The sequence below is a fragment of the Oculina patagonica genome, chromosome 5 (assembly GCF_052425735.1).
Source record: "Oculina patagonica isolate OP01 chromosome 5, crgOcupat, whole genome shotgun sequence".
In the NCBI taxonomy this organism is placed as follows: domain Eukaryota; kingdom Metazoa; phylum Cnidaria; class Anthozoa; order Scleractinia; family Oculinidae; genus Oculina; species Oculina patagonica.
This window is the reverse complement of record NC_135762.1, coordinates 2,924,898-2,936,931: the sequence shown is the minus strand read 5'-3', so window position 1 is coordinate 2,936,931 and position 12,034 is coordinate 2,924,898. Positions and strand designations below refer to the sequence as shown.

The 12,034-nt window shown below is 39.0% G+C and overlaps 3 protein-coding genes across 5 annotated transcripts in view; 2 read left to right on the top strand and 1 right to left on the bottom strand.

The window, feature by feature from the left end:
- LOC144654860 (uncharacterized) overlaps window positions 1-12,034 on the top strand; it is a 175,537-nt gene that overhangs the window by 94,048 nt on the left and 69,455 nt on the right. The window lies entirely within an intron of this gene.
- Window positions 1-12,034, bottom strand: part of LOC144654878 (uncharacterized) — a 41,529-nt gene that overhangs the window by 2,179 nt on the left and 27,316 nt on the right. Inside the window, exons 1-5 of one of the 2 annotated variants that reach the window (XM_078515112.1) lie at window positions 5,648-5,883; window positions 4,326-4,605; window positions 3,044-3,207; window positions 2,294-2,394; window positions 1,297-1,355 (exon numbers count right to left, since the gene is read on the bottom strand). The exons of the other annotated variant lie outside the window; for it this stretch is intronic. Of the exons in view, the coding sequence (XP_078371238.1) occupies window positions 1,297-1,355; window positions 2,294-2,394; window positions 3,044-3,207; window positions 4,326-4,587 (586 nt within the window). The 5' untranslated portion in view covers window positions 4,588-4,605; window positions 5,648-5,883. Of the gene's footprint in view, window positions 1-1,296; window positions 1,356-2,293; window positions 2,395-3,043; window positions 3,208-4,325; window positions 4,606-5,647; window positions 5,884-12,034 lie in introns of those variants that run through there. 2 annotated transcript variants of the gene reach the window in all.
- The window catches only part of LOC144653978 (uncharacterized), a 57,642-nt gene that overhangs the window by 32,630 nt on the left and 12,978 nt on the right, over window positions 1-12,034 (top strand). The gene's annotated exons all lie outside the window — the stretch shown is intronic.

Here is a 12,034-nt window from a genome sequence, read left to right as displayed (position 1 = left end):
AATTTGGTCATATTTGATCATTATGGTGTATTTTGGCAAAAATCGAACATTGACTTCCTAGATAATTTTAATTTTTAAAACAACCACCCTTCGGCTAAAAAAACTACATCGAGCCTCCTTAAACGCTCGAACCAGCTCTTGGAACACACGAAGCCAAGAACACGAAACCAATTGCTCAAAATCTTTCGGCGTATTACTAACAACTGCTTCAAATATCACTTAACACAACCAAAGCAGTACCCTGGATACCAGAGGATTTTTTTTCTCGCGCGCGGTGGATACTTCGGCTGCGGGTCAAAATAAAGGCATGACTGACACCGGAAACCGCGCAAGGAAAACCTCTGGCACCCAGGGTACCAAAGCAGAGAAACCGCTGGAAGAAATCTGTGAACACGCGTGTAAGCCAAAACCGGAAAACGAACGAAGTCGAAGTAATCAACATGTGACAGATGCCTAAACACGCGTACCCGCGTCAGTCTTTTAATACCGTTCTAACCCAAGATAGGAATTTTCATTTACCGCTACCCCCCTGTTATTGTGACGACATAATACCCATAACAGCTTCGGGCATTTTCTGCTTTTACGTCATCATTACCTGCGACACACTTGCGGGCGTTCAGTGATGAAACGTCATCATTAACCAGAGAGACCTTGCGGCCTTGTTCGAGCAAATCGAGATTTTTTTCTGGTAAACATACCGTATATTCTGACTGTAAGTACATTGAAGATATATACGCGCAAGCAACAATGAATGTCTCCTCGTGCGGGGGGCAATGATCGTAGAAAGAAATCACTAAAAGAACACTTTTTTCTAGATCCTTTTTAATAGCCACCTTTCATTTTAGTTTTTGTGGTTTACTGACGTCATGCAAAAATCAAGAAATCCAAGATGGCGGATCCAATATCATGATGGCTCTTCTGAATCATGACGTAATCCCTGTGTCATATGACTTAATTGTCTTGCTTCTGACCTCAAAGAAAACATATTTAACCATACCATGTAATACCCTCCAGGTTTTATTGCCGTAGTTTCGATACTCTTGGAGTTGCTGAGGTGGTGGTGGTCATGTAGGAGGGGGGAGGGAGGGGAGGGGGGGGAAAGTGAATCCCTTCCCGGTAGTAAAAGACCAAATTTAAAAATAGCCCGGCGTGAATAGAGTTTGTCCAGTCCTTGAACTCTCCCTTCCCTGCGTTATATTAGGGTTGAACCCAGGCGAGAGAAGAGAGGGGATAATAAAGTCGAGGAATGGAGACTTTAGGGACTGGACTGGAATAGACTAAGTGCAGCAATCTTACAATTTAGAGTCAAAGCGATTCCTTCCCAGTAAACTCCTTGCCCTTTCACAGCACTGGCCCTGTATGAAGAAAAATAGAACATGGCCTTACATTGAACTGCGAAACGAAGACTTTAAAATCATTTGGCATTCCTATTTATCTTCTGATCACAACAGTTGCAAGAAGCCCATGAGTCCCATGCAAAGTAACAAGCTGAAAGAGCGGTAAAGAAATACTCTACATAATAGAATAAACCTGTCGGTCCTGTCGTTTCACCCGCGAAGGTCCATCGCTCAAAATTAAAGCCAGCTTTCAAATTATTTTACCACTATTAATTTTACAATTTAAAGAACTTATAAACAGTTGAACATCCCGCAAGAGGACACCATTGGGATCGGAAGATCGCGCCCGTTAAGGAGAGTTTTCCGAAAATAGGAGATTAAAATGTGGTTTTCCTATGTGGTTGGGAACATGACAAAGTGCCCGCCTTCAGGAGGTACATATTGTAGTGGAGATTCGACTCCCTGCTTCTAAAACAAAAGCAATATAAAAGCTTCTATAAACAGTACTGTCTGCAGTTAGATATAGCTCTTTGGCATTACAAAGCTTTGCTTTCATGTCCAAATTGAGCACTCTACTAGGATGAGTCATTGCCGCTAGCATTGCGCATGCTCACTAGTTTTTCTAGTTTGAGCACTCTGGCATGGCTTAGATGATACCACAAGTGTGGGATCATTTGGGGTGGCTATACAGCTTAACCTCCATCCTAGCATCAGCACTGCACTGATGAGGCCCAGAAGGCCGAAACAGTACTGTCTGCAGTTAAATGCTCCTATACATGCCGTTACGTGTAAGGAACATATGCACTGAGATAACACATCTAAACTTGCAGTATGGTCAGATCGATCAGTAATTACACAGCAAATCATAATTATATTATTTGTTCCTTCTCAAAGTTCCGCCTTGTAGAGAATAGCCGAGGGCCTTTTATCCCCTTCCTCAGAGGGAATTTAGTTACCTTATAGTAATCTTTCCAGAAGGGTATTTCTTGGGCGACATCCATTTGATCTGGAGACTGGTCCACTGGTTGCTGGAAGTTGCGTTTTCTACCCATTCGACCTGAAAAACGAAGAACCCACAGACTGATAACCGGTGGATTGTGCATAATTACATCAGTTGCTCACAGTTAATCACCAAGTTATATACGCGATATTCACTTCAAACCTCGGGCACTTTAATACTGGGTATTCTCGGCAGAATGTCCTATTACTGTAGTTAACGTTTCACAATATGTTTTTTATTGTTGTCTGCTTCCAGTTACCAAACAGATTCGTCACCTTCTTTCGACTTAAATGACCAAGCAACGTATCCAGTGTTCCTATTCAGAGTTCCGTAACGAGATCTGTTGTGTTCTCCCAAAAGAGAAAAAAATTCATCTCACCCCAGGCCCTCGTTACTTTTTTAAAGTGCGCAATATTTTTAAAGCGGCCTTCACACGACAAACTAAAGTTGGCAAACTCATGTTGGCAAACTCAAGTTGGTGTGTGTGAACGACACAACAACAGTTGGCAAACAAGTTAGCAAACTGTTTGTGAGAATAGAGACAATTTCTATTTTGTCGTCAACAGTTGGCCAACTTGGTTGCCGTTGTTACGTCGTTCGCACACACCAACTAAATATTGCCAACACGAGTTGGCCAACAGGGTGGCAAAGGAGGGAAGGGGGGTACCGATCACGCACTGAAAAGTCCCATAAAAAGATTATTTACCAGTTGTGAAGTCATATTGAAGTGACACTCCTTCATGGATACTCCAGCAGGTAATGGCTTCACGAAATGTCCGCTATCTTCATCTTCAAACTCGTTGTAGACGTAAATCATAAAACCAGTGAACTTCTCTGTTGCATTACCGGACCCACTGCCATTCAAGGTAACTAAATTAGAGAACATGTGAAAATCAGTCGTGAATGATAAACCAGGGGAACCCCACCATGTTAAAATTGGCGTTTCGTCCTGAAGACCCTAAGTTCAAGAGAAACTAATTTACATCGCTAAAAAGGCGATGGGCATCTCCGCCCCTTTCACATGAAAGGCTCCCTCCGGAAGGATACAACTATAACAAGCTTTATTTGCATGACTATAAGTAAATACAGTATTGCAAAAGCATACAACTAAACTAAAGCGAAACTTATGACAATAAAAATCATGTAATAGGAATGAAAAAAGAAATTATGTATATGTAACATTACTTTCATTCGATAGAAGATTATTTCGTAAAGATAAGCATCTATTTCGTAAGGATAATCACAAAGAAAAGGTCGACAACCAAGAAAAATGGAACCACAGGTGAATTTGATCACAGATAGGAACAGTTTATCTGCAAGGACCTTGCAGATAAACCTTAGGTGGTGATCAGCGTCTTAATCAGTTGTGGCCTGTGTATTGGGCTTTATATTTGATACTTTCAGGGAAAATAAGATGGTTATCACAAAACAAGCTGATTATAAACAATTATTGGATGAGGTTTTTGTGATATCCGGAATAATCAAGGTCAAAGTGTGTATAACACTTACCGAGACCTTGATTATTCCGGATATCACAAAAACCGAATCTAATAATTGTTTTATTATACAATGTTTTTCTGATAAAGAAAATAATGAAAAACGATTTCTACCTGTTTCAAAACTTGTGCTAATTCCGGCTGAATGCTTTTTCGTCAAAGTATTTCAGTAGTTCCTTCCCAGTTTTGTTAGTCGTTTTGTGTTTTCTGAGACTTTATTGTCCAGCAATTTTTAAACTTAGGTCAAATTATTTCTCGGTTGAAAAAGCGAATCGACGAACTTGAATTTCCTTCTCCGCCGCATGGCGGATGCCTGACACATTGCTCTTCAAAATCATGCATTGCGCGCGCAACCTACCGATTAGTGAATAATCTGCTAGCAGATTATTCACTAATCTGTAGGCTGCGTAGATTCCCAGAATTAGCTGTAGGCTCTTAGCCAATGAGAAGACAGTTATTTACTACAATGTATAATAAATTAAAATATCTCACTCGTGTAGGTTTCTTGTTCCGGCCCGTAAATTGTTTCATTCCTGTACATGACCCTGGCTTCCTTAACGGACCTTCCATCCGGACGAATCACATCAAGCACGTATGGAGGCTTTGAATTTTGTGGTTTGACACCACTTGGAAACCAATCCTTTACATTTCCGCAGGGAATACGAACTTCTGTTTTCACCTGGTGGATTTGTAGGAAAACTATGGTCCATATCAGAAGAAGCAGAAATTGTCGTGTTCCTAACACACGCGCCATTCTGGTTTCTCGTTGATTCTGTTTAAAATATGAACATGTAATTTATGTAAGAAATAATTTAACCAGCACATTGCATTGCCCATGATCAGATCTTATCAATTTTTCCTTGTCTGTATATATATGCAATTCAGCTAACAACACTTATACCTTCATACATGACAATATTAACACAAAAAATGACAGAAGTTATCAATCTGGATAAGCACAACAACAACAACAAGACTGAACAACGACAACGACAACGACAACAACAATAGCAAACAACCATTAGAAACAAAAAATTAGCACACACCAATGACCACCAAGGTTCACAAATCAGCACCTGTAAGCGCCCGGCCGGTGAGCTCGTTCGATTCTTCTGTTTTTCGCCCGTTGGCGGGAGAACCTGTCAGTGTAATACTGACATCCGCATGGATGCTGTAATTTGGTTCAAGCCCTAATATAAAGACCCCTCAGCCGTGCAATGTTAGACCCTGACAGCTGTATAAATTATTTACGGCAGAGATCCGAGGTTAATTGAAAAGAAACCGGTTCGTCAAAACAGCATTTTTAAATCTTTCTCTATCCAGTAACTGTAAGAATATATAGATTTGAATTTTAAACATGAATTGACTAAAACATCGGTCTCGCCGAAAATTTCGAACGTTTCCGATGGATCTTGTGCATGTTATATTGGTTACTTGGTCACGACTAAAACTTGAATATTTAATTACTAGTTTCCGTGAGACAAAAACAAATTCGGCCACAAAATACGGACTTTTCATGGAAGAAGTCGATTATTACTGAATATTCCCGATCGATCTCAACTCAGGGTAGCGTACATGCGCAATCGTAACATACTACTCATCTTCGAGGTCAATTTACTCGCCGGCAGTTCATGGTCGAGATGTATCTATTACATGATATGTAATGCTTTCAAATGCAGTCAAGGTAGATCACAACAATAACCGTTTTGTCACAGTGACACTACAATACAAGCTTTTAAACGTAAATTGACATTTGTAGCGTTTTCTGTGTCAACTTAACTCGTTCGGCCAAATACCTTAAGAATTGTACTCACCTCAAGTAAAGAGTAATTTGAATTTAGTGTTGTTTTTCTTTGATATCAGCGACGGAAAATTGGAATGATTTCTTTTGTAAGTACGTATTTTATGCTTTACACGCACTTATCCCAGTTACTGTTTGCTTTGAACGTTATTCACAAGGCTCCACTACCTGCCAGACGGCTGCCGAGTAATATGAACTGTTTGCGTGCCGTTGCCGTTGAAAATACATCGGTGGATCGGAGTGCGTGACGTCTTGGTTTAAATATGTAAATCTTTTTTTCCTGCATTGTCGAGTGGGTGTTCGCAACACAATACAATAAACCTGTTTGCGATAATTTTCACCGTATCCAAAAAGGTGCTGGATTTATATTACCCAATTTTTTTAACGCTGCATTTTAAAGTGTAAAGACAGAAAATATATAATTCAGTAAAAAATGTTGTCGAAAAATTAATTTGTTTTAATAATTTTTGTTTTCTTTTTGCTCCAAAATGGTTTATCGTCAGTCAATATTATCGAAATCATCTCTGTTTTCTGGTCTCCTTTGTGCTAAAATCTTCCACGTTTTCAACACACAGTGGTCAATAGGCTCCATTTCCGCCGCTTTTTCGGGGGAGGAGCGCGGGCTCATTCCCCGAACAGCGGCTGGTACTCAAACCTAAGTGCACAACTGTATTAGTTAGAGTAGCATGGGGCCTTGGAGGCCTGGCCACTGCATCTCCCCTCCTTATGTTTAGTGTTTCGAATGTGTATTAAAGGCCGGTTTACACGTTACGATTTGTCGGCATGATTTGGCCCAGACTTGATAAGAAAAGAAGTGCGCATTTAAAAAATCTGCCCGATTTCCTAAAAATCTGCTGCAGTGTCACAGCTGATTTTAGAAATCGGGCCGATTTTCGTCCTTTCAATTTGAATAGGCAAAGAAAAGCCAGCCAACGAATAAATTGCAGCGTGTAAATTTGCTTGGATCAAATCGGGGCGACAAATGGTAACGTGTATTAAAACCGGCCTTAACCCTTAAATTACCACGCTTCTGTAATTTTTTCAGCAGCTTTCTGGGCTTAGGCAATCTTTTGAATTTCGTGATTGCATATAAGAAGCTTAAGTAATGAATATGTGCTGTTTCAAAACACCCGGGAAAAACAGAATACATGCTGCTATACCGAGGATCAAAATGCCAAGCCCTTGGAGCAGCAGCGAGTGGGATATAGAATCAAAGGCTTTGGGAATAGTGTTTGTGGACTTCCGCAAAGCCTTTGATTCTATATCCCACTCGCTGCTGCTACAAAAACTCCAAGGGCTTGGCATTTCAGGAGACCTTTGGTCTTGGATCAAGGACTACCTTTCAGAAAGACACCAGGTCACAGTAATTAACGGCAGTCGATCCAGCCTACAGACAATGAAATTTGGCGTACCACAAGGATCTGTTCTTGGTCCTCTACTTTTTGCATTGTTCTGCAACGATCTGCCAAATATAACCGATGGTAGTGAAGGAGAGCTTCACATGTATGCTGATGACACAACCATCTACGTCGCGGCCACAAGTCCGGACAAGGTTGCCAACGTGCTAAATTACATCTTACGGAAATTATATCGCTGGTGTTGTCAAAATTTGCTGACGCCACACCCGGAAAAGAGAGTTGACTTTTATTTTAAAGTAATTTTACCGTCTGTTATGTACAATTACAACACTTGTGGACGGAGCAGAAGACTAATTACAATCTTAGAAGGAAAAATTGCTTGTCAGTACCAAGACCAAAGACTGACTTTCTCAAAAAGTCGATTACTTATGAAGGGGCCACATAATGGAATTCTTTGAATAACGAGGCCCGCCTTAAAGAATCGTTGGCAAGTTTCAAGGGTGCTTTGAAAGTATTAGGCATTTAGAGGCTGTGTATTTTTTGTTTGTTTGGAATGCTTAGTTTGTAGTTTTTATTTGTTATTTAAGAATTTAGTTAGCCTCAATAGTAATTTGTAAACACGACCACATCAGCTATGCTGCAAAACATTTATCGTGTATAAATAAAAGCTTTTATTATTATTATTTATTATTATTATTACTAAGGGCTCAAACATTTATTGTGACGTCAGTATTCAGCCGTTGCTTCTTTGATTAGCGAGCACACGGGCTCGAATATGGCAAAATTTTCGTTTAGAAGTGTTTTTCCGAGTCATTTTCCACTGCAGAAGCCCCCAGGTTGGCATCATTAAGCTAGAATGGTGGGTAGAGGCAAACTCCTGAAAGAAACCAGAGGTGAGAGATGATTTGACGATGATTGGAACGCCAAAACCATTTGTATTTGAACATGGCGGTTCATGAATGAAATTGTGTCTCTGGCCGTTCTGTGGATGGATTCCGAGACCTGCCAAGGCAATTTGGACAACTTTTGACTTCCAAAGAATGCAGTCGGTGCAGTATTTTGCCGGTAGGATTGGGTGGCTAGACACTTAGGACGTAAAACGTAGGAAATAGAGCTAGGTGGACTTGCATTTCGCCGACAAGGCAGTTTTACCCAGGCATTCCTTTCGGTCACCAATAAGAAAATTGTAGGTTTGCAAGCATTGCTGTAATCGAATGGTGATTGCTCAGTCTGCTGAAAGATTGATGAGAATTTTTCTTGGTGAACGGAAAGGAATAGGCTCGAAGTTTGCTGCAAATGTACACTTTTGGATTCAGAATTAATTTTTCATTAAAAAAATTGGAGGCAAAGATGTGTTTTTTGTTGTTGTCCAATGGAGTAAAAAACGGGCATTTTCGGATTTGCTGCAGAAAAAACAGCCATATACAACGGAAATCTAGAGCTGTAGTCAGTTAGCTATGAAAATTATCACTTTGCCATAACAAGGGATCATTACTATCATGTGTCCAGATATGCGAAGGCTGCAGATGTTTTAATCACTGTTGGTATTTTCTACGCAAATATGCGTTGTTGGTAGTTTAAGGGTTAAGATCCGAAGCTGAAGTCTTTTATGTAAATGTCAATTTCATTTGTTAACAACGAGTTCCTGTTTATATGTTAATTAAAATATTCTCTTTTGTTTCGGCGTCATCAATTTTGATGACATTTTAAGAATCGCAAAAAATTAGTCACGTTCACGAAAAATCGAAGTTCTCCTATTTAATAATGGAAAAAATGTTTGACAAAATTCTCCACAAACTTCACGTTATACTTAATATTTAAACATAAAAGGGGATTATACAGTGCATTCGGAGATCGACGACAAAAAGAAAATATCCAGTCCAAAATCAACCAAACTTTGACATATCATTCAAACTTAAAGATCGACGCTTTTGCTAAAAAAAGCATCTGCTTAGGTGTTTTAAAATCTTTTTCTTTTTGATTTGATCGTGATATAAGCAGTTTTTGCCTTGAACGTCGCGTGTTAATTGCCAACAAACCTCAGAAACCACGTCAAAAACATCTATTAAGGCATTTCTTGAAATTAATCTATACGTACGTAAAATGGAACATATACAAAATGCCCATTCCAAAACCACCAATTAACCTTTCCTCAAAAATAGAAAGAGCAGCTGCAAGTTGTTGACTTTTTGGCGCGGGGAGTAGTGCGTATTTTGCAGTGCAAACTATTACTCAGTCAACACTACAAGGCAAGCTTCCTATAAGGTAACCATCTTTAAGGTAAATAGTTTTCCCAAATTTTAAAAATTAGACTTAATATTAGAGAACTAGAAAGACAAACTTCACAGATAGCTTGACGTTTACGCTCTTCAAACTTTTTAACGCGTTTTCTAGACCGTGAACAAATAGTGCACAATTATTTTAACCACAAAAGGCGAAACTTAATTTTTTTACTACTACAAGTGAGGGATTTCGTTTCCAAAGAGCACAAACAAAACTTGCCGAGCTTGCTAAAATACGTGCAGTATTTTAATTTAAATTAAGAACCGTTTCTCTACTTTTTAAAGCATGGAAGCTTTTGGTCTGTTGAAATTTTTAAAACAAAATCGAGCAGGTTCAATGTATTCTTTCATTTCCCAGAATAAGACTTGTTCAGTACGAGTCAGACTGAATGAATGCTACACCTCTACAGGCAGCTAAATTTTCAATGAATATTTTCAAATTTCTGACAGCTTTTAGCATACTAGGGAATAAAAATAATTCAAATTAGCTTCTCCCAGTAGATGATATTACTAAAAACAGTGAAAATGGTACCTTTGGAAAAAAAAAAACTATAGCTTAGGGGAGAAGAGTTCATTTCTGTCTGTTGTAGAAAGCAGGCAAAATTGGGGACAAGAAACAGATTAAAAATACTAAAAACTTGCGATTTGCGAAGAATTGCTTATTTCGATTTGCCAAAAAAGTGCTCACTACTTTAAAATTTAAAGACAAAACAAACATTGCTCATTTCACATATTCTATGAAAGTCTCGAACTTAAAAAATAATATATGATGTTCTTGTTATGTTTTCGAGACATATCGTCCCCTTTTTAACTCGGAAAAGAGTTGTAGTGGGCGAAGTGAATTCACTCCATCACTCCTTCACTCGTTTCCTGTTATACATATGCACGCAATGCGTGCAAGTGTTTTAAGGCCTCTAGAGAATTAGACCTTTTCTCTGATACCTACATTTCTTGTTAAATTACATAAAATTAACATGCTTAGTCACCAACCGAAATATTGTATTCATGTCAGTTTTCTTGAAATAACATTATGATATTTATTCAGCTATAAGCTGAGACCGTAAACCTTTGGTTTTTTAAAACCAGTTGGAAAAAACTAACCCAAAACACTCAGCTAAAGATGAATTTATTTCAGTACGATTTGGTGAAAAAAAATCGCTCGACTTATAGCCAATGATATTATTATTATTATTTGTATTAGCAAACCTTTATTTGTCAGTTTGCTGTTTTCGATTCTTGTTTCATAATAACTTTTCCGAGTTTAGTGGCTTATAGCCACTTTTAGTTATTATTATAACAACGGTTTTAATTTGCTTTCTTACACGGAAACTTCAATGAAAAACCAACGTAACTAGCAATGATCAATTCATTTTAATTTATGATTGTCAGGCCTTCAGCAAAATGTGCAAGCCGACAGAAATTTTAATGGTCTTTTAATGGGCTTGTGTTTTTATTTGCATTTTGAAGCTAAACTGGCCGTTCTCCTACTTAATCTCTTTGCAAAGTAATTTAACAATCTCATGAACAAAAAGTGAGGTTGTCATTTGTTCAGTTTATTTTTTTATTTTTTTTTTTCGTCCGGTCTCGTTACTTACTAGAATTGCTCGCTTTCGAAGCATTACTTGACCAAGAAGTCAAATACTAAACCAGAAAGATCAACGTTATTAATTATTAATTGTTCAAGCTCCCTAATGTTTATAATACACCCACGAGGAGGGGGGGGGGGGGTTGCTCCTCTTTATAATCACCATAAGTATGTGCCACCCCAAAAGGAACGTTTTTGGGTATGAAAACAAGTCATATACCTACCAATCGGCCAGGTCTAAAAACTAAAGTGGGTCATAGATAAGCGGCAAACGGCCAGAAAATGGGCAAGGGAAAATGTTTTACTTGGGTAGGGCATAGGATCACAATTTAGAAGGCTGGTCAGCAACTCCCACCAAAAAATCCAAAGAGTACCCCCTCCCCCCCCGGGGAAATTAAATACGGCAGCTGGCACAAACTGTTTAATGTTTATGTTCATAACACTGAGCGACTTCACAACTTTCTGAAAGAAACCCATTGCAGGATCTGAGATATTAAAGGGCAATCTCTCAGGTACTTAAATCAGTATAGGGCTTCACTCTTTAGTTAGAATACTTTTCACTCTGCCACTGACCAAATTAGAAAGGATTCCCGTCGGGGACTCAGAATTTTTCTTTGTCCCATGCTCGAGTCATGTTAAACACTTCATCTTCATTATTTATTACCGAGCTTAAAATTTACCATCTTTATTATTTACTACAAACTTGCCTTGAATTCGCCATTGCTGATCCTAGCAGTATGCAGGACGCGTGTCACTTATCAACCTAGTAAAATGGCCCAGCTCACAACGAGTCTCTCGTAGCTCAGTTGGTTAGAGCGCCCAACCGGTATCTGGGAGGCCATGGGTTTGATTCCCGTCGGGGACTCAGAATTTTTCTTTGTCCCATGCTCGAGACATGTTGAACACTTCATCTTCATTATTTATTACCGAGCTTAAAAATTTACCATCTTTATTATTTACTACAAACTTGATGAATTCGACATTGCTGATCCTAGCAGTATGCAGGACGCGTGTCACTTATCAACCTAGTAAAATGGCCCAGCTCACAACGAGTCTCTCGTATCTCAGTTGGTTTGAGCGCCCAACCGGTATCTGGGAGGCCATGGGTTCGATTCCCGTCGGGGACTCAGAATTTTTCTTTGTCCCATGCTCAAGTCATGTTGAACACTTCATCT